This window comes from Urocampus carinirostris, chromosome 10, assembly GCF_059441175.1.
Source record: "Urocampus carinirostris isolate Australia breed hairy pipefish chromosome 10, RoL_Ucar_1.0, whole genome shotgun sequence".
Classification (NCBI taxonomy): Eukaryota; Metazoa; Chordata; class Actinopteri; order Syngnathiformes; family Syngnathidae; genus Urocampus; species Urocampus carinirostris.
The window spans coordinates 17,824,664-17,848,592 of NC_142358.1; the positions used below are offsets into that span (position 1 = coordinate 17,824,664).

Consider the following 23,929-nt stretch of genomic DNA (forward strand, 5'->3'; position numbering starts at 1 on the left):
GACTGTATCACAGACATTTTGTTAGCGGCATCTTCCTGTGTTTACCCCATAGGGACAGGGAGGGAACCACGATGGGTTCTTACAGACAAATTAAGATAACTTTAATGGCCGTCTAATGGGTGCTTCCCTTCTCCCTCCTCTTTATGGAACTTCCTGTCCAGAGTACGGCCCGGCAAGCATTTGACACTCATCGCCAATGTGCAACACACGCAGAAATATAGTTTGGGAACTATTTTTTTTGTATATATTCATGAAGGGCAGGGGTCCGTAATCTTTTTGACCCAAACAGCCATGAAACCAAATATTTAGATCATTTTTTTAGTGAAAGTCACACCATATATCTTATGATGAAATAAAAAAAAGTAGCCAAACCTGATCCCCAGACACATGTTAATTTTTCAGTACATATTATTTCACTGTGAAGACAACATTAAGGAATGGACTGGTGCCAATTTTGTCACGACCCAAAATAGGCCATTAACCGTCAACAGTGGAGAAAGCTGCGTTGAGTTGCGTCCTCATTGGTGCCCCGACGACCCATTCCGTTAAGGAATCCGTTAACATTACAAAAGGTGATCTGGCCTAAAGGGTGTGAACATCAATGAACAGCAACATGATTGGGCCACACCAAGCTCACGAACACATTTGGGCGTGGTGCTGATATACAGTAATAGTTACAGTTACCTCATTTAAAAGGTAAATGTTACCCCACAGAATACTGATACCAAAACAAATATGATACTCTGAAAGATCTCCTTTTCCATTTCTGGGTACTGTTTTTTTTCTCCAGGAAAGATGTTTTGCAGAAATAATTTTACAAATAAAAAGACTAAAATTCAGCACACTTTTACCATAAATTCTGTCCACACCTTTGCCACATTGATTTTATGTTGGTTTGTTGTTCCTTTATAAGTAACGTCCGACTCCCCACACGCTCCTACCATTCATTACTGGAGACACACAACCAAATATGTGCATATAAGATAACTCTGTGATTTCAATTTTATTTTATGGTTGCAAATTTAGCTTAGATGCGAGTATATACGGGAAGGATAATATCTCCATGAGGTGGATTTCATCAGTGCTCAAGCTCAGTGCTTGAAATGTTGCCACCACATTTGTATTCAATTGTACTTTGTAAGAAAAAATAAACAGCTTTCTAAAAATGTTGCTGGAGAATTGAAGGTTGTTTGCGACAACTTGAATAATGCAGGTGTATTCAGCAATCATAAGACACTGCAATTCATGCTCTGGATTTAAGTTTGGGAATAACGCCGCAATGCACCATGTAGCAATTACAGTAGCGTTGCAAAGTTATTTTTAATAATACACCCGTAAAGTAATTGCGTTCCAGTAATGTGTTCCTTTGTAACACGTTAGTCTCAACAGAATCGTGAGCCATACGATCCCAAAAACTGATGTAGGGAGTTGTGGGTTTATCTGATGTGTGAAAACATGTTTAAGTTGATCAATTTTTAAAATTGTATTAGCCTTCCTTTCTGTAGTACAGTGGTACCTTGTTTTACGATCTACCCATCGTAGGAATGTTTCAGTATCCGAAGTTCGCGTCGGACTTACCGTAATTCTTTCCCGTTATACGATCAGTTTTCCAGTATCAAATGTCAGCAACGCTACCACTAAAGGTTTGCGCTGTTGTGGCAAAAAAATGCACTCTCGGGTGAAATGCCCCCCTAGTGCAAACGGCATTAAAAAGAAATGACTTTTCTATCTCTATTTTGGAGGGAATGTACAAGAACAGTAAAGCACGGAGCATTTGCACCTTTTAAAGAAATAAATTCCAAGTAAGTTAAAAATACTTACGTCAGCGAAATGACGTCGCCTTTTGTCACCAATCGATGGACACTTAAACAAGTTGCTTGTATTGTGATAACCAGCGATTAAAAACGGTAATCTTGTGAATATCACACACGCAATGTTCTGTGCTCTACCTTAAAGCTTATGGCACTCGAACGAACATTCAAAATCTCAAAGGATAAAAAAGGGAGATTAATGTTTGGAAGATATTGTAACATACTGTATTTATAATTTTATTTTTTCAATTAATGTTTTTTTCGTGATTATTTTACTGCATAGTTTCAAATTTGTATTGAAGTATTTTAAGGGATTTTATTCACAATTATTTGACTTGTAGTCACTAAATTGTATTTAAGTATTTCACTATAAATTATTAGAATTTTTTTTACTGCTTTCATATTTTTCTTTGAGTATTTTAATGGACTTTATTCACTATTATTTGACTCCAATTATTTTCTTTGTTTTTTTTAAAGATTTATTCCCGGCTCCTCCGTGTTATACAGTGGAACCTCAGTTTTCGAACGCCTCTCAGTTCGAACAAATCGGTTCTCGACCAAAAATTTTGAGAAAATCTTGCTTCGATTTTCGTTCAAAAAATCGGAGTTCGAACGCCGGTACGCTAGGGGCGATGCTGAGCGGCGTACGGGTGTAGATTGCCCCCACCCCTCAGGAAGAACTGTTGTCACGTGACCGCGCACTTCTTTTTGCTTTCGTTTTTTAATATCGGTGAACGGAGTGTTTTAACCACTAATTATGCCTCGGAAGAAGGTCGGTGCAAGCAGCAAAGTTGCTACAGGTGAAAAAAGAAGAGTAGTGCGTACAACTATTGCATTTAAGAAATAAATAATAGCAAAATATGAAGAAGATGTTCGAGTTTGCCTTCTTTCGAGGGAATAGAGCATGGTTTCTGCAGACCACCACAAAGGTAAGAAATCCTATTCATAAATCTTTTCTTTATCCTTTAACCGCTCACCACTTGTTGTGGAGACCCCGGTGCTAAATGACGTGTAAACGACCTGATTTTTTAAATTTTTACACGTTCATGTTAGCGTAATCTTTCGTACGGAAGATTTATTTTCAATGGGGAAATGTGTCCTGATTTACAAGTGGTCATTCACTTCTGTAACCAGTTCAATTATTAAATGGAGGTACTACTGTACTTTGAATTATTTGGCCCAGTTGCAAGTAGTCCAAGCTAAAACATAAGTGCCACACTTCAGATTTGTGACTACATAAACATAAGACCTGTATTCCTGCGTGGCTGAGCTCCTTCTTTATCTCACCGGGCTGCTAAGGTCAGGAAGTTAGACCGCCATGCAACTCCTGTCCTTCACAATCACTGGAGCAACTCCAACATTCCCTGCCGATAGCCGCTCAAACTAGTCTTGGGACTAACAGTGACTCAGCGATTCCTATTGTGACCGTCTTGAAAACACCATGTATTAGGAAAGCACGTCACTTTTTTAAACAAGTGACTTCAGACCTCATTGCGCTGTACAGGAATGTCTCACAAAATGAGAATGTTCAGATAAAGTTCTCTATTTTCTGTTACGCCATTTAAAAAAAAACAGTGTTATAGATTCTGGACTCATTATAAGTCAACAGAAAAATTGCAGTTTTTTATTCTAATTTTTCTCAAAATGGTTGACTGCCTACTAGTAAACTTATTCATGATATTCTAATATTTTGAGATGGATATATGAGTTTTTGACAAAATCACCAATATCAAAAAACAATGGACTTGCAATATTTTGGTAGATTTGTAATGGATCCCGAATGTTTGTTTAATTGCACTGTAGAAAATAAAGAACTTGATCACAATATTATAATTTTCTGAGAAAGTCCTGTACATTTCAGTCGTACACTGCAAAACACTGAGTTCTGAAACTGAAGTAAAATAATAATTTAAGAAAAAAATTGACAACATTTGTTTGTTTGGCAGATAATTTTGCTGGATATAAATATATTTTCCCATTTTTTAACAAATGAGTTACATTTCCTAAAAACACATTTGAACTATAATCAATTACAAATTGTGCTTTTGTTTTTAATTATCATAAATATGCCTTAGTAAATATCTTTTTCATTTTTTGATTTATTGAATACAGTATTTTAATAAAATTAAAAACTATCTAACAGAAAAATTCTTTAAAAAACGTTGCAAAAAATATATCTATCAAGTCAAATAAAAACAAATATATCCATCTGTAGATTGTAGCTTAACTGGCTGGCACATATGGGACAGTAAAGTTCACGTTTCCATCCAAATATGTCACAGAATGGATCGGAATTGAGAAAAAAGTGAATCAGTGATTCCTATAGGCTAAACCCAAAAAGCTAGCTAAAATGTGGCTTTATGTTAAACAAAATAAGTGTAGCATTTGCGTTACATACAGGGATTGACATGTTTACATAGCAACACATAAAATGATTCTTGAAAGTTCTCAATTTGAAGGTGAGAGCCATACAAACTACAGTAGGAGTAGTACCTAACCCTGGAATCTCAGGTTGCCACACTTAGTGACTTAAAGGCTTTACCTTTGGGACCATCAAAGATTTAAAAAAGTAAACCAGGAACAAAATGGTCATATATCAGTGTCAACGAGCATGAAGAACTGAAGAAGGACATACTTTTTCTTTCTCCAGTGTTTGAATCAACATTTGGGTACCGATACAAGAAGGGTAGAAACAAGTGTAGCGTTGAGTTTTTTTTACGACAAAACAAATTAAATAAGTAAAACTCTACAACATAAAGCGGATGATTTTGGATAATGTGCTGGTCTCAATGATTTCATCATTACAGGACTAAAGGTTCAGCTGCTAGCAGGAAATGCAGACCCAAACCAACACATGGAGACAGTGGCTCCACAAGTGATTTCACAACTCAGAAGTTTCAACATAACAGTAAATGAAGACCTTGTTGACCTCTGCTATCAACTTCCTCCAGGAGAAAAAAGACCACCATTTGTTTTGTATGGGTTTCCAAGCCTTGGCAGAAGCGAGCCATTTTGAAGAAAGGACCTAAATTAAAAGGCCGAAACGTCTACATCAACGAAAATCTGACCAAAATAAACAATGAAATCGCCCGGAAGGCACGTCAAATAAAAAAAAATCCATGGACAGTACCTGGAAGGCTAATTGTAAAGTTTTATTTAAAATAAAGAAGTCTCCCTGATAAAATTAAAACACAGCTGATCTAGAGGGTTGAAAACCTGGACAAACTCGTAAACAACTGAACACACATCATCTTGGAATATCCCATTATCTTTTATTTTTTCCTTCTTGTTTATATTTTCGAGGATGTGACTTATCATATAAATCATGTAGATTAAATTAATACAGACTTTTGGATTATTTCCTTTTCTTCGGATGTGTGTATATATATATATGTACACACACACACACATATATATATATATATATATATATATATATATATATATATATATATACATATATACATATATAGGTTCCAGACAATCGTTCGTCAGTTGAATTTCAGTGCTTCAGTGCTATATTTTGTATGGAATGTATGTTTAAGGTTTATATAAATATGTTAAAGACCTTTATAATGAACTTCTATTGTTTTGTGCTAAAAAAAATAAAATTTAATAAAATGATATGCTCTATAAAGATGAAAAAATTTGAGTTTAACTTACTTTTGGAAGATGAACTTCAAAAGTTAGGCGTCTTCTTCCTCTGTGGGAGAAAGTGGCAGAAAAATTCTCTCAACCGCGTCAAGCGTTCTTATTCCACTTTCGTTTCAAAAGAAACGGCTCGCCTCTTCTTTACACTTTACACCAACCACATTGAATGGATGCAAGAGATATTAAACAATAAAAATGGCAAAGTTCTTAGCGCACTGAGTCATGAGATCGAACCTCCTGTGTGGAGTTTGCATGTTCTCCCTGTGCTTACGTGGGTTTCCTCCGGGCAGTCTGGTTTCCTCCTTCATTCCAAAAACATGCATGTCAGTTTAATTGGGCAGTCCAAATAGTCCCTAGGTGTGAATGAGCGAGCGAATTGTCTGTCCCTGTGTGCCCTGCGACTGGCTGGCAACCAATTCAGGGTGTCCCCTGCCCATTGCCCAAAGATAGCTGGGATGGGCTCCAGCACCCCCGCGACCCTACTGAGGATAAGCGGTGCAGATAATGGATATATATATAATATAAATATATATAAATATATATATATATATATAAACTTACTTTAACATGTGTAACTTCGATTTTCTGAAATCAGACACTAAATTGTAAGTTTATTAGCATGATTTGATTCATTTCCATAGGTTTTATCACCCTTTGGGCTTTGCGGTCAACATTTTATGCTAAAGTAGCATACTAAAAATAAATGTAGCATGAGGTTACGGCCCAGGTATTTCAGTCCAGGTTTGGGTTAAAGATTAAGTGCTTTTAAAAGTTATCAGACACTGGCCAGGAAGTGTAAGAGTGAGGGCCACAAACAGGAAGCAGTTGGGAATGTGCTTCCTGTCGACTGACCGTGTGCGGGTCAGATTCCTTGGAATGCAATGGCCGAACAACTGCATAGCAACACACGTGCTGAGGCGGAGATGTTTTCCTCTTAAAAGTGAGGACCAACAGGAAAATGTGAGGAGATAACATTGATACTGACCGGCACCGTTACAAAATAGAAGCTGCCAAAATAATTCAACTTGTTCTCGTAAATTAGCACGATTTCAGCATGTGAAAAGTCTTTTAAGCAGTAATTTAAAATGTCATCTATTTGTTTTTCGAACATTTTTCTGAAAAAAATAAATTGGCAGGTATTTGTATTATTTTAAGAGTATTATTGTACTATTGTATTACATTTTTATTTTATTTTATTTTTATTTAAAAAAAAAAGAAAATTTATAAATGAAATAAGCTACTCCGTCTCATCTAGCAGCTGGTTGATCGTTTGGATACTTTTCAGCATTTTCTTCTAATTGTTTTGGAAAATCTTAAAGGGACGCTGTAGATGTCACTCTATTGTGTAGTGCAGCTGAAAACAAGTGATGCAAAGCACAATGAAGAATACAAAGTACGGGACTCAAATTGACCAAAACGCACTATTTTTCTACTCTTTATTTGCCCAGCGTCTACAAGGTTTTTTTGTGTTTTGGGGTACCCGTGGGAGCAAGATGGCGGACAATGATGAGCCTCGTGTTATGTAAAAAAATACAAATTAATCTACCAATGAGTATTCAAGAAAATAAACTTCTATATGATTGTTCATTTAATTTTTGCTCATCATTCTAACAAATACTGGTTTTATTAAACTACTTTTTTCACTGGTGGGTGCTAAATAACACAAAATGCACCTTTAAGTAAATTATTTGTCATTTTAAGTTTGATTTGTTTCCTTGAAAAAAATTCATATAATAGAAAATAAAGATGATTCTACTTCTAATTATAATGAGCTAAACAATCTCATCTAGCAGATGATGCATTGTTTAGCAAATTTTGAGTATTTTTTCTTTCTTGGTGGAAAATAGTTTTTAAAATGAGTGAAAGTATTTAACCTCATCTGCATACTCTTGTTTTTTAAAAGGGATTTTTCTTATTTTACTCAAGAAACATGATAAAATATCACAATAGAAAAAATACTTAGAATAAACAAAATGTTCGGTCAATTGAATAGTACTTTATCTTTTGCAATTTACTACGCTGCAATAATACTTTAGAATGTCAATTTGAAAAATGTAAACCCTTCATTTTTCATGACGTGTCAATAATTGGGTAGAAAAAAAGGACATAAGTACTGAACTGGCAAGCAAGGTCCTTTTTTAGAGGGATATGTAAAAGTATTGGAAAACACGTAACATAAAAGATGGCGCTAAATTTCAACATGAAGAAGAAGAGGCTTTTTTTGTTTGGATACGTCTCACCACGCTTCTAAATCACAACATTCTGATTGATTTTTGTTGATTATGAAATAAGTATCAATGTTTACCTGTTTTTACTGCAAGGGCGGCCATTTTGACATTTGCCATCGCATGAATATGACATTACGCAAAGGACGGATAGCGATAACGAACAATCAAAATTGAAAAGACTAAAAATTGGTACATTTTGCTTCTTATGTGTGGGGTCCATCGTTTGAGGTTTCCTTAAAAAGAGAAAGTAGAATATGTTCTCTATTAAATATGTGAGCCTTTCATTAAACAAACTTCACCGCACCTATCTGCTTTCATTTTACTTATATCAGGGATGTTCAGGACTCGCAACTCATCAGAAAGCAGGAATGAGAGAGGGGGTGGAGAGTGATTCCATGTTCTTGCTTGTGGGTTTCTGTTAGTGTAGCATGAAAATTGTGAAAGTAAGAAAATAACCATTTCGAATATCTTACTTTTATCAGAGCGGTTCAGGACTCGCAACACATTAGAAAGCAGGAATGGGGGGAGGGGTGGAGAGTGAGTCCAAGCTTGTGCTTGTGGTTTTCTGTTAGTGAAGCATGAAAATGGTGAAAGTAAGAAAATAACTGTTTCAAATATCTTACTTTTATCAGAGCGGTTCCGGACTCACAACACATTGGAAAGCAGGTATGGGAGGAGAGGGGGTGAAGAGTAATTCCAAGATTCTAATTCTAATTATAATGAGCTAAACAATCTCATCTAGCAGATGATGCATTGTCTAGCTAATTTTGAGTATTTTTTCTTTCTTGGTGGAAAATAGCGTTTTTTTTTGTTCGTGAAGTATGAAAATGGTGAAAGTAAGAAATTGAATGTTTCAAATACAGCCCAAACGCTAACTCAACCTACCCCCAAAAAGAGTGAAAAAAGAAGCGTTTATTCAAGCACGTCTCAGAAATGCACGTACTTGCACGCGCCGCACAAGCGGCTTGACCGAGGCTGCAATGTTGTTTTAAGCCAGAAGATGGTGTTAGCAAGGAGAACATTTTCAAATTTGGGATAACACTTTACACAATTGCAATATTAAACAGAATATTGTGTTTGGACTAGCAGGTGGCACATACAATATATTTGTAGAAAAATAATTATAATACTGTTATTTTGCTCAGTTCTGGTTAGTGTAAAAATGTCACCTACATCCATCACGTGGAGGCGCTCGTCACAGAGGTGAGAAGAAGTGACAGCAACAGAGGACCACTCACACAACAAATATGCGTAAATAAAATTAACCTTCCTCGTCCTTGTGGGCTTCCTGATTCAATCACGCAAGGCCCGATGACGTCATGTAAGTCATATTTCGGATTAGGGAGGACGCAAGGAGGGATGAGTCACTCACTCATTGATGACTGTCCCAATTGAGTGCTTGGATAATTCAAGTACAAAAAAAAGAAGAATAAAAGATGCAGGCAGAGCACAGACGCCAAATGGCACTCAAATAAAATGACTTATTGAAACTCGCAAAATACACCTTTTAGGGAGATTAAATAGTATTGATGTCCTCTGCTCTGCACAACAATGAGGAATTTTGTAGCCCGGAATGTTATTAGAAATATGTGTGACCACTGTTTGATTTCTTTGCATTACATGGAAAAACTAAGTAGGGAACTTTACTTTGAGGAAGGGTCATCTGGTGCGGAATCTGTTTTAATCTTTTTTATAAACTAAAACACTCAGATGCATTACCAATTTATATGTAATGGCCATACATCTCTTTTGACAAGGTCCATTTATGATGTAGTATGATTTTGAAATTAAACTCAATCATTTCTAATTCTGTCATTAAATTGAATGTTCTTCCCATGCTTGTGGAGCTTTTATAGAGTCCACACAAATTTATATACATGTATACACACACAGAAATACCAAAAGTTTAAAATTGGATTTCAGAATGCATAAAAAGAATTTAATCCTAGTAGTGGGCGGCACGGCAACTGAGCACGTTCGCGGCACAGTTCTGAGGTCATGATATTGAATCCAGATACCTTCCTGTGCGGAGTTTGCATGTTTTCCCCGTTTGTGCGAGTTTCCTCCGGAGACTCCGGTTTCCTCCCATATTCCAAAAACATGCATGTCAGGTTAATTGGCCGGTCCAAATTGTCCCTAAGTGTGAATGAGCAAGTGAGTTGTCTGTCCCTGTATGCCCTGCGACTGGCTGGCAACCAGTTCAGGCTGTCCCCTGCCCAAAGACTGCTGGGATGGGCTCCAGCACCCCTGCGACCCAACTGAGGATAAGTCAAGTCATGTTTATTTCTATAGCCCTTTATCACAAAGAGTCTCAAAGGGCTGCACAGACCACAGATTATTGCAAACCACAGACTATTATGACACCATCCCCTGATCTAAAACCTACATGAGGGCAAATAATACACAGATAAACTGTGCAGATAATGGATGGAATCCTAGTTGCATCTAAGAGGGTCATTTTTTAGTTCTAAAGTAGTTTTTAGACAGTGTTATCATTTACAAGAAATAACAGCAAACAACAAAGAAGCACCAATCAACTAGGTATCAATATAAATGGTAAATGGTCTGCATTTATGTAGCGCTTTTCAAGTCAATAAAGACCTCCCAAAGCACTTTACAATGTGCTTCACACTTATGATTCGTATTTGTAACACTCAGTTACAGTTTATAGCTAATTACTAAATACACATTTTCTATACAAAAATGAACATTGCTTGATTTTTATGTAGTTTCCATAGAAAATGCGCATTTGGTAATTTTCAATAAACTGGCGTATTAAAACAGCAGAAAAGTCTTAGTATTTGGTAGTTCTGTTTATAAATATATATTATATATTTGCAATTCCCTGAAGGATGAGATTCTTGAATTTAAAACAGAAAAACAAAAATTCAGCTGCAGGCATTTAATTATACTCATATTGAGTTTTTTAATATAATATTTGTTCTTAATTTTACATAGTTCTTAATTTTAACTAGTTTTTTTTGTAGTATGGGTAAAATATTGAAAATAAGCAGGTTAAATGGGCAAAGTTATCTGCTGACTTGAGTTTTTGCATCATCATATCCTTTGAACTTTCATGAACGAATATATTTGAAAAAAACAAAACGGATAAACCTTTTTTTTTTGGGGGGGAAATTACGAAATAAAAATAGAAGTTTGGTTGTTTTTTTTCTAAACGAATACAGTGGGACCTCGCTACTTTGCTGTTCGCGGGTTCAGAGCTTCGCGGGCCCCAAAAAAATAATAATCAAATAAAATAATAATTAAAAGAAAGTATTATTATTAATTTATTTTTTTTTAAAGCATTTTTAAAGGGGCGTCGCTACTTCGTGGTTCCACGTTCGCGGGTTCATAGCTTAGCAGGTCTAAAAAATAATAATAATAGGATAAAATAATTAAAAAAAAAAAAAATGATAAAATTGTTTTTTTTTAAAGCATTTTGTAGGGGCGTCGCTACTTCGCAGATTTTCACTTTTCGCGGGTGGTTTTGGTCCCCGTTTACCGGGTCTAAAAAATAATAATAAAATTTTTTTAAAATGTTTTTTTTTTGAAGGGGCGCCGCTACTTCGCGGATTTTACCTTTTCGCGGGTGGTTTTGGTTCCCATTAACCGTGATAACAGAGGTCCCACTGTACTCCTTGTATTTGATAATTTTGTGTATGATGTGACCACTTGATGTCACAGTATTGTGTAGTTCAACTGAAAACTGGTGCTTCAAAGCACAAGGAAGATAACAAACTACGGAGATTCAAGTGACCAAACTGCGCTTTTTTTCCACCTTTCCCGGGTTTTTTGCTCTTTAGGTATATCAACAAGATAGCTATGAGGGTTTTGAAAAAAAGCTTGCTTGTATGATAAATCATGCATTAGTGTTTACTATTTAAATCAATATATTTTAATTGATTTTTGTTACCATGAGGCAATAAATAATACACAATGTCAATTTGACAATATTTTGGGGTATTTATATAATCATTAATAATAAAGTCTTGTCCAGTCACACCTTAAACGGGTTAAACATTACTTAGTCAAGTAACTAAGAACACAAAAATTATGCACAATAGTTTTATTCAATAAATCAATCAATCCAGCTTCTGCTTCAGCCTACTCCCTTTCTGTATCATGTAGCATTGTGCAGCTGTTAGTGTGCAAATATTGTATTGTTTCATTGTGTTTATTACTGGTTGATGTTATTTTAGTGTTGTGCCCTAATAACAATTAACACACACACACCATACTAAACACATACGTTGGTAGAATATGAGTCTTGGTGAGAGTTTTCCAAAAGTATATTTGTAAATTGATTGCAAGAAAATGACATACCCTGTTCTGATCTCTAAGCAATGCAAAATTGAATTTTATAGAAAGAATAATTTTTGATCCTGTTCAAATCATTGCTGTATATGCAAAAATATGAGCGCATGTTGCCATCTTGTGTCAGGAAGAAGGAATTGCAAATAGTCAACCAAATTTACTCCTCAAAAACAGAGTTGCAATTTCCCCCCCCAAAAAAATCCGCCTCAGCGTTATTGAAAGGTGAAAAATGCTTTTATAGATCAAAAGTGTATGAAATAACGTCCTGGCATCTGATGAGCGCCTCTTTCTGCACGCCAATGGGAGTTTGCAGATCGGACACTTGCAGGTTGAGCACGTCGATGTCGCAGCAACCAAACGTTGCGTTCACGGTCACGTTACCGTGCATGCAGAATTTCACTTTCTTGTCGCGCGAGGCCAGCAAACACCTGAGAAAGTCCTCTCGCAACCGCGTACGGGTGCTTTGCTCAAGTTTCAGCTCCTCCGGATCCGTGCACAATGAAGAGGTGATGGAGGTGCTACAGAGAGCTATGTAGCGTGGCGATCTGGGGTCGAATCCGCGGCAGTGAGGGTCCGGACCTCGTGGTAGACGAAGCACTGGTACCGGTGTTGTCATTCTTCTGATAGAAACTTTTGCTTGGTAAGCAGAAACAATGCGTTTAATAGTCATTTGCTCTTACTATTCCCTAAAGTTTTGGTGGCAAAGTGTGGAATACCCGCAACGTAATAGCCGGTCAGTCAAGATTGTAGCTTATATTCCGGAAAAACATTAAAATTGCTTGATCAAATTCCACTCTCTTATGTTTGGCATAGCAATGCACACAAATTCAACTTTGCTGGGTCTTCTTCTCTTTGTGATTCATTGGCCACGCGCCGATGAGAAAAGTTACTACTGCCATCCTACGGGTGGAAATAAAAGTGCACCTATATTTGCATACATTAGCACTTTTCAGACATGCGTGCATAAAAACATACCTAAAAATATATGCTATAGAAACAAATGAACGCAGAAATGTATCACATAATACCTAAATACAATTTAGAGCTTTCGAGTGCTGAGCACCCAGGTTGTCTGGCTGGTTCAAAACAATTTTTTTTCATTACACTTACAGCGATAATACATGTAAATTTAAATTATGATAACATTTTAGGTACACTATTTTCTAAAGGTTTTTTTTTATTTTAGAAAGATGTCTGTATAAATGGAATGTTTTTTTGAGGCTGTTTTTATTAATTGAATGTTTGTTTTAAGGCGTTTTTTATTCATGTTCTTTTTTAAATAGAATTATGGCACTCTTGGGCTCCCATAATAACTAATACCCTCACTGTAATACACCAGAGCCTTTACAGACTCCGCCGGTATGGCGCAAGTGACACTAGCCGAGTGGAAGAGGAGCAGGGAGGGTGGCAAGAGTGGAGGAATCAAATGGACTGAACCATTTAAAAGCGGTGGAGTACTATATGTCTGAAGCTGAGGTGTTCACATGTTTGTTTTATTTTACTTTTTTATATAATTTAGCTTGCGCTTTTCATTATATCTAAGCCTATCCTGTCCTTTTTAAAGAAAAGAGTTTTAAAAATGCTATAATTTTTGGGGATACTTAGGTTGAAAAACTAACTACTTATGCCCATGCCACAAAATCTTATTCAAACTGACTGAACTTTCCAACTATAGCCGAATCGTTCAACACTATTTAACCAATTGGGTAAAAATGTCAGGCAACTGCACCGCCGCCTCATTTGAATAACATTTTGCTGTGACCAAAAACATGACAAAATATACGACAAAAAAACATGACAAAATACGTTCAGAAATAAATGACAAAATAGATGAAAAATGCATAAATGAAATCATAAATTGCATTTATCTTTCTAGTCTAGTCTAGACTATTGTATAAATTCCGAATTGCATGCATGTGTGTGTTCTTATGTGGCCAATAGCTCCGAAATGGCTGAAGCGATTTTCATAAAAATTGACACAGTAGTACTTTAGGCCTCTGGGAGTGTCTTTAGCTAGGTTTTGTGTCGAGACACCCCCGCTAAATACCAACAGAACCGATAAACCTCTGCCTCATGTGTTTTTTTTTTCATTTTGTTCATAACCCATGTGGTCACCAGGTAGTTCCCTATAAAACCCGAGTAACCACGAATCAGTTCTGAGAATAGTTCATCAGTGATAGGTAATTGTGATAATAGTCTGTAGTTTGCAATAGTCTGTGGTCTGTGCAGCCTTTTGATACTCCTTTGTGATTAAGGACTATAGAAACATGACTTGTCCTGAATTTCCTGGTAAACTAGATTTCTAACTCCCAGGAGAAAACATTTATCGAATTAGCTTATAATTTAATCATTTAGGGTCCTTATACAAGGCGGATGTCTAAGTGGTTGACTGAGTCTATTTTAACCTTACTTCTAATAATTACAACCTGGAATTAACATGATAAAAATATAGTAATACAATTGGTAAGTTAATAGTGTAGTCTATCCATCTACCCTGGTCATATCCCTCGAGAGTACACACTCAAAATAACGAGAGAAGAAATCAATTAATTTGAAACTTACCAGAAAGCCAGGAGAGGACTGCAACAAAGCCTTCAAGGTGCAGAAAAAAATCCAGTCAGTTCTAAAATATCCTTCCCAAAGCCCTTTTTTAAATTAAATCTCCTATTTTATAGAAAGCAGACCTGCCTTAAAGGGTGGGATTTTAAAAGAACAACAACATTATTGATCAATAGTAACAATTATATAAAAAGTGCATATGGTCAACAGTGAGCAATACTATCCTATAGTGAGCTCCTTTGCAGGTTTCCAATGTTAAAACCAGAATTAAGTGGAATAGACTTATCAAACATGATACGTTGTTATTTTAGAAAGGCATATTTAACTGTATACATTTGTACCAATTAGTAACAAAAAAGTAGCTCTCAGCTTCTAAAGTGTTGGAGACCCCTGTTATAATGTTTTAATGCTATGATGCGCTACATAACTAAAATTAAGTTAATGTTGGAAGAAACTAAAATATTTTTCTTAATTTGTATCTCTTTAAAAAGCCAAATCATTGATCATAATCTTATGGATGTGTATTTGTGTATTCTGAGCTTTTGTATCCGAGGGTGAGAGTACAGATGTTTAATGTACATGTTTATGGACATAACATGTTTGCACTCATAAAAGTAGAGTAAAGGCCGATTATTGAGCTGGTGATAAGTGCAGGCCTTCCAACACATTATTAAAGCACCCTTTAAAGCCACCTGCACACATTGATGTAACCAGAACACGATTGGATAGGGGGAGTTGTTGTAATTATATGTTATTTAATGAGGCTTCATTTGTATGTGCATTCTTGTATACCTTTATTGATTTTTTTTCCTGAAAAATATCCCACATTATTTTCCTTCAATGTCTTCAAAGAAACATTTTTACCGGTCCCTTTCTACCCGTGCGGATACTGCCCACTTTCTCCTCCTCGGAGTGCTGATTGCCCTTTACATGTTGGCTGGTGCCATCTTATTTTCTTCCATAGAGAGATCAGCAGAGATTCAGGCTCACCAGCATTGGCAAAAGAGGCTCAGGAATTTCAGTAATGTGCATAATATGAGTTTTGAAGTTCTGAAATCTTTTTTGCGCCATTACGAGGAGGCCAGGATGGCAGGCGTTCGTGTGGAACGAGGCCGAAACTTGTGGGACGTTCCCGGAGCTTTCTACTTTGTGGGAACTGTCGTGTCCACCATTGGTGAGTGCTAAGGATCAACAATACTTGAATGTACACAGTAGTTGATGTTGCCGATCTATCCTGATTTTCGTTAAAGGGACAGGGTGTATTATTTAGCGCCTCCTAGTAGTAAACATATTTTATTTAAAAAAAAACAACTATTGATTGCAATGATAAGCAAAAATTCATGTACTATATTGTAAACGTGCATTTTCTTAAAGTACTCATAGTTTGAGAAATTGTAATTTGTTTTACGGAATATGAGCCTCACCTAGAGGGAGTTGACATACTGGAGTTTTCTGCAATAATGCTATTACAGGTACCTAAAAAACAAGAACTCTGTGAACAGCTGGGCAGAAATTGATACAGTTTTGTCACTTTGTGTTCAGGGATCTGAGAGCTACTTTTTGTTACTAATTGCGCAAAAGGCACCCGGTTTGATATATATTTCCATATTAACAACTTATGAGGTCATGAGATCGAACCTTCCTGTGTAGAGTTTGCATGTTCTTCCTGAGCTTGCGTGAGTTTCCTCCGGGCACTCCGGTTTCCTCCCACATTCCAAAACATGCATGTCAGGTTAATTGGCCGGTCCAAATTGTCCCTAGGAGTGAAAGAGCGAGCGAATTGTCTGTCCATCTGTGCCTTGCGACTGGCTGGCAACCAGTTCAAGATGTCCCCTGCCCACTGCCCGAAGATAGCCTGAATATTGGCTCCAGCCCCCCCGCGACCCTACTGAGGATGACCGGTGCAGATAATGGATGGATGGATGTTTTTACTATGTTGTTACTTTGTTAATACCAGGTTAAATATTGGACGTACAGTTAAACAGACTCAGTCAACCACAAAAAAATAATGTTATTAGAAAATTGCAATGAGACAGCACTAATTTTTGAGCAAATTTTAGAACAGGCCATAGGACGCACCACGTTGGAGACCCCTGCCTCAGTTTGTATTCTTGACAGTGTTTTAGCACTCATTTTCGGTTGCGCCACACAATGTAGGAACATGTATAGCCCATTTTATACACACTGTCCCTTCAATATTTCTTTTTAACTTGTTCTTTCTTTCAAGTTTTTTTATTATATCCTAAAGTGCCTCGTCTAATCTCGTTGTAACCAATAGGAACGATGTGTTTAACATTGACAATAAAGACTATTCTTTTCTGTTATTGCTTATACAGACTTCAAGCGGTTAAAACAAAACTATTTCTCTATTCATCATTGTGTTCTTTTTAAATTTATTTTAACAGATAAATCTTTAAATTTGCATACCTGGTAACTAAAGATTTTGTTGATTTTTTTTTTTTAATCTTATTTAAGGATGTAAAAAAGCTTAAACTGCAAACATTTTAAGATAAAGTTTTGCTCACCTTAAGTAAAGTAATATTTTCCCTGTTTTGATTAAAAAAAGATTATAATGTTTTTTTTTCCCCAATGTAGCCATTTAAATATTTTCTGTCAACTGAAAATTACAGAACAGTTGGTCAGACGTCACGGTTTACCTACTCTCTGAAGCTTTCTTTAGTTAAATATATGGCCGATAGCTGTAGGTTAATTAAGATCAAGAGAAAATGCATTTTTTTGGCGTAATCAAACTAGCCAACAAACTGGATGTTAATTATAAATGAGGCTTGTATCAATATAGGCAGAATCAGGCACTATTGCAAACAAGCTTTTTAAGTTTTTATTTTTAATTTTTATTTTGGGGTGGAGACCATTTGAGTGACTAATGTCCACACAACCAAGAATGGAAGTGAAATGGTGGAATACATATTTTAAATACCTACTGTCAAAAAGAAAATGAAAACATATATTCTGAAATGTATTTATACATGGTCAAAGTTTTTGTGTTTTTTGCTACTTTTTCCTTTTTTATTTCCTTTGTTTTTGTGTTTTTGTTTGTCTTGCTGTCGGTCACCCGTCTCGAGGGATATGACCACGGTAGAAAGATAGATAGATGTATACATCTTAAGTCAATCCACATGTATTTGTGTTGTTCTTAATCAAAGAGTGTGTAAAAGGGCTGCACAAACTCACAGTTATGTTAGTTACAACATCTCCTGATGTCAAACCTACATGAGAGTAAGGATAAAAAAGCACGGGGAAAATGAGAACCCCCAACCAGGCTGCAATTGACAAAACATATTCAACATCAACAACAAACATAACTGAAATTATGCAAAATTCACAATAAAGGACTTAATACAAATTTAAAAAAACGTTCTCAAGTAATGCAACACATACTGAGTGTCCTTGCAAAGTATATTTACAAAAATAAAACAATTCCACATGTAAACACAACATCAGGACAATAGATTTTATATGATCAATTATTTAATGTTTGTTGTGAGTCATGTGGTTTACGCAACAATTAAATTGCTCAGACCAAAGCATAATTTAGCAATTTTTTACCAGCTTTGACTTTAAGACACAGCCCATCCCAACACATAATGCAGCCGTGAAACAGCAGCAGAAGAAAAAAAACAGCATTGTTTTTTTTTTTACATTTAAAGATATGATCAGTCATCACTTTTCCCCAGTGAAGCAATTAAACAGAATTTATCTGATCATTTCAAATTGATTAGAAGAGAGAATCTCAAGCTACACTGATTCAGTCACTCCGAGGGCAGATGTGTTTCAACCTCCATGAAGGCCATCAAGGTTCACACTGAATCCATTACAGACAAACAAGTCATTTAGATTTAAATCAAACAAATTAGATCTGAGAAAATCAATTATATTACCGAGTGACTATTTCTCTATCTTTGTCGCTTGGAAACGTAGGAGGGAGGCAGCATTAATGATGGATCAATGTCCCATTTTACTGCAACTTCTGTGTTTACTGACATTTAATGATGTAACCTGAGATGTTTTATTTCACAATGGTCCCAGTGATTCATACAGTGGCATTCAAAAGTGTTTTTTTCTTCCATTTCCCAGTAAAATGTTGCAAAAAGTTGCTTGAATCATATTGAACTCATGTGAAATGTTGATGAACTCTACTGTTCTTTTGTCCATTACCATATCTTTTCGCTGGTCATATGTTCCAATACTACACAATTGACATTGGCCCACTCTGAATGGTGCAGAAGCACAGTGCAGAAACACAGATTAGTGCAGCAATATGTTTTCCCGTGCACAGGAAGCCGATGGCGAGGCAACTATTGTGGTCCAAGAGGCAGGCAAGGTGTCGCAGCTCTTGGTTCAGTCGTTTGGTCTCACCATTGGATTGGGGGTGAAACCCTGACAACAAACAATCCATGGTCCCTATGACTTTACAAAACTTCCTACAGAACCTGGAGACAAACTCTAGGTCCTGGTGAGAAACTATGTCGTCAGGGAAACCAGGATAGGGGATGACCTCCTTCAGTGTCCAGAGTTACAACATTGAAGGATCCCACCAACCAACTACTATTGCATGTCGATCTTAAAGGGACGGTGAGTTTCTATAGCGCCTTCTAGTGATTAAAAAAAAATGTTTTAATAATAAGAAAAAAATACATACCCATGCAGTTCTTAAAATACTTGTAGGTAGAATCATTTGCTTTGAGTTCTGGCGCCCATCCCTCCCCAAGCCAAAAGATGTTTTCAGCAATATATACCGTATTTTAACACCCATAAGGTGCACCGTGTTAAAGGCACACTCTCCTAAGCTGGTTCTATTTCTGTATTTATTAACACTTACTGTGGAACCGGCTCATTGGGCACGAGTGATGCACACAGACAAGCATACAAGTGTGTATATTTTTTTTTAAACTGAGTTTGGTTGTGGTTTATTTCAGTAATGATTACAAAGTGAAACAAACGGATAGAAACTTGTCGGAATTTGTTTTTCAGCTTCCTCCAACTTGTGAACCTTCGATGCATTAATGTTTAATTCTTTCATTAGCTTAAGATGTGATTTTAAAGTTCTGTTGGTATACAAAATCATGCATAGACCTGCTCCTCATATCTTTCAGATATAATTTCCCACTATGTTCCAGTCCGGAGCCTTCGCTCTGAAATTGCTGGTCTACTAGTGATCCTAAGAGCCAAGAAGAGAACCGCAGGTTCGAGAGCATTCTCCATTCGGGCCCCGGTGTTGTGGGATGCTCTGCCTCCTGAGATTCGATCTGCAACCACAGTGGAACTGTTTAAATTTAGGCTTAAAACACACTTCTATTATATAGCTTATGAATGGCATTTATTTCATTTTGACAATATTTGTGTATTATTTGTTATTGCAATATCTGCAGCCTGGTCATCCTGGAAGGGGGATTACCTTCTCAAGGTTTCTTCATTTTCCTCATGTTGAGGTTTTTGAGTTTTTCCTTGCCCTCGTGTAGGTTTTAGATCTGGGGATGATGTAATAATGGTCTGTAGTTTCCAATAATCTGTGGTTGGTGCAGCCCTTCGAGTCTCCTTGTGATTAAGGGCTATACAAACAAACATGACTTGACTTCAGTTGCTCGGTTTCCATCTTCTTCCGCGTAGAGTATAAATGAAGACATCACGTCGGACAAAAACTTGGAAAGCCTTCATTTCATGGAAAGAGGTTTTAAATTTCATCCATATTTGGGGGTACAATGCTCTTCAGCACAATAACTTTCAAATTTCGAGATACGCTACGGCGTTAGCGTCCGTGAGCACTTCTGCTAACAATCCATTACATGAGACGTCACACGTCTTCTACCGGAAATGATGGCAATCAAAAAAGAGAAGCTTAAAGAGTCCTAGGAGACGCATAGAAGTCACATTTAGTTGGGAATGTGAATGATCTCACAAAACATTGGATTTCACCCAAATATGTTGTAAGTCTTGACTCGGCCATGGCTTGAACCTCTGACCTGCTAGTTTCAGGGACAGGCACTCAAACTTTGAGCCAAAAGGGTGGACCCTTTATTTTGAATGAAAATCTGAGACGTGTTTTTGCCTTATGAGAGAAAAAATACGGTACCTAAAATAAGCTAAATTGTCTCTTATAGGAGAGAGTGGATCAATTAGCTATTCTGAGTATTTTTTTTTAATAATCTTGGAAAATAGCTTCATTATCTTCCAAATGATATCCATCCATCCATTCATTATCTGCACCGATTATCCTCATTAGGGTTACCATCCCAGCTATCTTCGGACAGTGGGCAGGGGACACCCTGAACTGGTTGCTAGCCAGTCGCAGGGCACACAGGGACAGACAACACTTGCTCATTCACACCTAGGGACAATTTGGATCAGCCAATTAACCTGACATGCATGTTTTTGGTAATGTGGGAGGAAACCGGAGTGCCCGGAGGAAACCCACGCAAGCATGGGAAGAACATGCAAACTCCACACAGGAAGGCTGGTAGCTGGATTTGAACCCATGACCACAGAACTGTGCCGCACATGCGCTAACCACTGCACCGCCATGCTGCTCCAAATTATATATAGCATAATATTGTTTTTGAGGATTGATTTTCTTATTTTAATAGACAAGGTAATAGGATATAAAATAGAAATATATATATTGAAATTGAGAACAATGTTCTGCTAATGAGGTAATAGTTGTTTCGGAATTGTGTCCCAAGCATTATTTTATTACAGTATATAATGCTATATTCTAACATTTAAAGGTGGAGTTTGTAAACTGAGTTCAAATAGCACTTATGCTTTATTTTCCACTGCGCCTATCTGCTTTTATTGTATTATTAGCAGAGCTGTTCGGGGCGGAACACATTAGTTTCAAGAAATTAGGGCTGGAGCATGAAAACAGTGAAAGTAAGAAAATACCTGCTTCAAGTAGTCAGAATGCCAACCCAAACCCCAGGAAAGATGAATAGGTTGATTCAAGCGCAACTAAGAAATGCACGTACAGTACTTGCATGCGCATCATGAACGAGCTGACTGAGGCTGCAATGATGACACAACCCAGGAGATAGATGCAGAATGTAACAAAGCTTCAAATTCCGTACAGCTCCTCTAAATAAGTACTCTGTACTCGGTCAAATAATGCACACTGTCCCATTCATTTGACATTTTATTTAGTTAGTGCATCAGTGAGGTACAAGAATAACATCTTCAATACAATGATTTATAAAGGACTTTTGTGCAATAACACCTTGTTTCTTGACAGGTTTTGGCGTGACAGCCCCTTCCACGATACCTGGGAAAGTCTTACTGGTGTTCTACGGCTTGTTCGGCTGCTCAGCCGCCATTCTCTTCTTTAATCTCTTCCTAGAGAGAGCCACTGCACTATTCAGCTTCGTCTTATTTTGGTGCCACTCAAGGAAAAAGCGACATGGCAGAATTGAGACCTTGCAACAGCGAGAAAGCCAGAAAAAACAGTGGAAGCCACCCACATTCCAAGTGACCCTGTTGCTTTTCACCGCCGTCATGGTGGTCGCCTGCAGTGCAGCCTGGCTCTACTCGGCCATGGAGGGCTGGACCTATGCAGAATCTCTCTATTTCTGCTTTGTGGCCTTCAGCACGGTGGGCTTTGGGGACTTTGTGAGTGTTCAGCGGAAGCAACACGAGGAAATCCGAGCGTACCAGGTGGCAAACTGCGTGGTGATGCTTCTCGGAGTGTGCTGCATGTACTCGCTCTTTAGCACTATCTCTTTGATAATCAGCCAAGGACTCAGCTGCCTAATGAGGATGCTTCCCTGGGCTTATAACTGTCTTCTTGAACTCAGCTGTGCATGCAGCTGTCCATGCAACTGCCCGCATGCAAGCAATGCATGCTGTGAGGAAGCTGAAGTGGAAACAGTTTGCCATAGAGAACTCTCTGACAACAGAAAAAAACGTTGTAGAAATTCCGACCGTTGCAAAGAGTCACTTCCTATTGTAGTTATTTAAAATCATTCTTTGTCTCTTTTCTAACTCGTATTCTTTTTCTAATTATGTCTGCTCAGCTTACAAGTGGATTTACACTACAGCATATTTTAAAATGTTATAAGAAGTGGGCCATCAGGGCCTGCAAATCCTTCTCTACTGGCCTAAAAAAATATATGAACAATGTGAGGTTAATTATTTTTTGTCCAGTAAAACTTATTAAATGATTCACAATTGCCTGTCAGCTACCTTTTACTGCTTTTCCTCCTGTTGCGCTACTTACAGATGTTTGTTTTCCTACTTGCATCCATCCATCCATCCATCCATTATCTGCACCGCTTATCCTCAGTAGGGTCGCGGGGGTGCTGGAGCCCATCCCAGCTATCTTCGGGCAGTGGGCAGGGGACACCCTGAACTGGTTGCCAGCCAGTCGCAGGGCACACGGGGGCAGACAATTCGCTCGCTCATTCACACCTAGGGACAATTTGGACCGGCCAATTAACCTGATAATGCGTGTTTTTTGAATGTGGGAGGAAACCCACGCAAGCACGGGGAGAACATGCAAACTCCACACAGGAAGGCTGGTAGCTGGATTTGAACCCATGACCTCAGAACCGTGCTGCACATGCGCTACCCACTGCCCACTTACATACACTTACATACATTTAAGCAATCACATTTCAGCCATTACTTGTTTCCAGGGTCAGAAATCTACCCGGAGGCTTTCACGATCAGCTCCGCAGGCACTGATGCATAAAATAAGCTGATGGTTTACTGGCTACTGTGTTTATTAAACCAATCAGATGTGTAGTTTCCTTCTCGTGGTTTACAATAAATGAGCCTCCTGAAAAAGGAGGAGGGTGTTCTTCCTTGAGCCGATCCTGGAAAAACGCACCTCCGATGGAAGGGGCAATCAGAAACCTAAATCGCCGACCCAGAGTGTGTTCTTCTTTCTCTAACAATCTCAAGTTTTAATTAACCTTGACAGTTGTTTTTGATGTTTTTTGTTGGATTGATTCAGACATAGCAGTAAAGGCCTGGGGAGCACGGCCTTCCGCCGGATTTCATAATGTGTGCTCTTATTTGATTGTGCAAGCATGGAACAGTAAAATACAAATTAAAACTGGACCTATTGGCATAAGGCACTGAAAACCATCAGATTTTTTACAGCCATCATCAAACATGGAAATACATTTTAACATTTTATTTCAAGGTCTTGGTTTTACAAGAATGAGGCTAATTTTGTAATATTAACAAAATACTGTGAATCTTTTTAAGTGACACTGTGTAGGATTTGTCCACTAAATGTTGCTGCATTATGTAAAAATACAAATCCTATGAAACACAAGAAAGATTACTAACAAACAAAACCACACCATTTCCTTTTCATTTTATTGCCCAGGTTTCACAAGGTTTTTATATTTT

At 37.3% G+C, this 23,929-nt stretch overlaps 2 protein-coding genes across 3 annotated transcripts; one reads left to right on the forward strand and one right to left on the reverse strand.

The window, feature by feature from the left end:
- Window positions 1–11,741: 11,741 nt before the first annotated feature.
- On the reverse strand, window positions 11,742–12,876 carry gemin7 (gem (nuclear organelle) associated protein 7). Its single transcript, XM_088345317.1, has 2 exons — window positions 12,721–12,876; window positions 11,742–12,640 (listed from the first exon to the last, which is right to left on the reverse strand). The coding sequence occupies exon 2, from the start codon at window positions 12,618–12,620 to the stop codon at window positions 12,240–12,242; it is 381 nt and encodes a 126-aa protein (XP_088201443.1). The 5' UTR covers window positions 12,621–12,640; window positions 12,721–12,876; the 3' UTR covers window positions 11,742–12,239.
- LOC148357978 (potassium channel, subfamily K, member 13) lies at window positions 12,284–22,810 on the forward strand. Of its 2 annotated transcripts, XM_088345316.1 has the most exons (3): window positions 12,287–12,644; window positions 15,644–15,737; window positions 21,807–22,810. In XM_088345316.1, exons 2-3 carry the CDS (start codon window positions 15,650–15,652, stop codon window positions 22,526–22,528), a joined length of 810 nt encoding a protein of 269 aa, XP_088201442.1. In that variant the 5' UTR covers window positions 12,287–12,644; window positions 15,644–15,649; the 3' UTR covers window positions 22,529–22,810. The 2 variants fall into 2 exon arrangements, 1 of the variants encoding a protein (XP_088201442.1); XR_015851487.1 differs by lacking the exon at window positions 15,644–15,737 and having other exon boundaries at window positions 12,284–12,644; window positions 21,807–21,949.
- The last annotated feature ends 1,119 nt before the right edge of the window (window positions 22,811–23,929 follow it).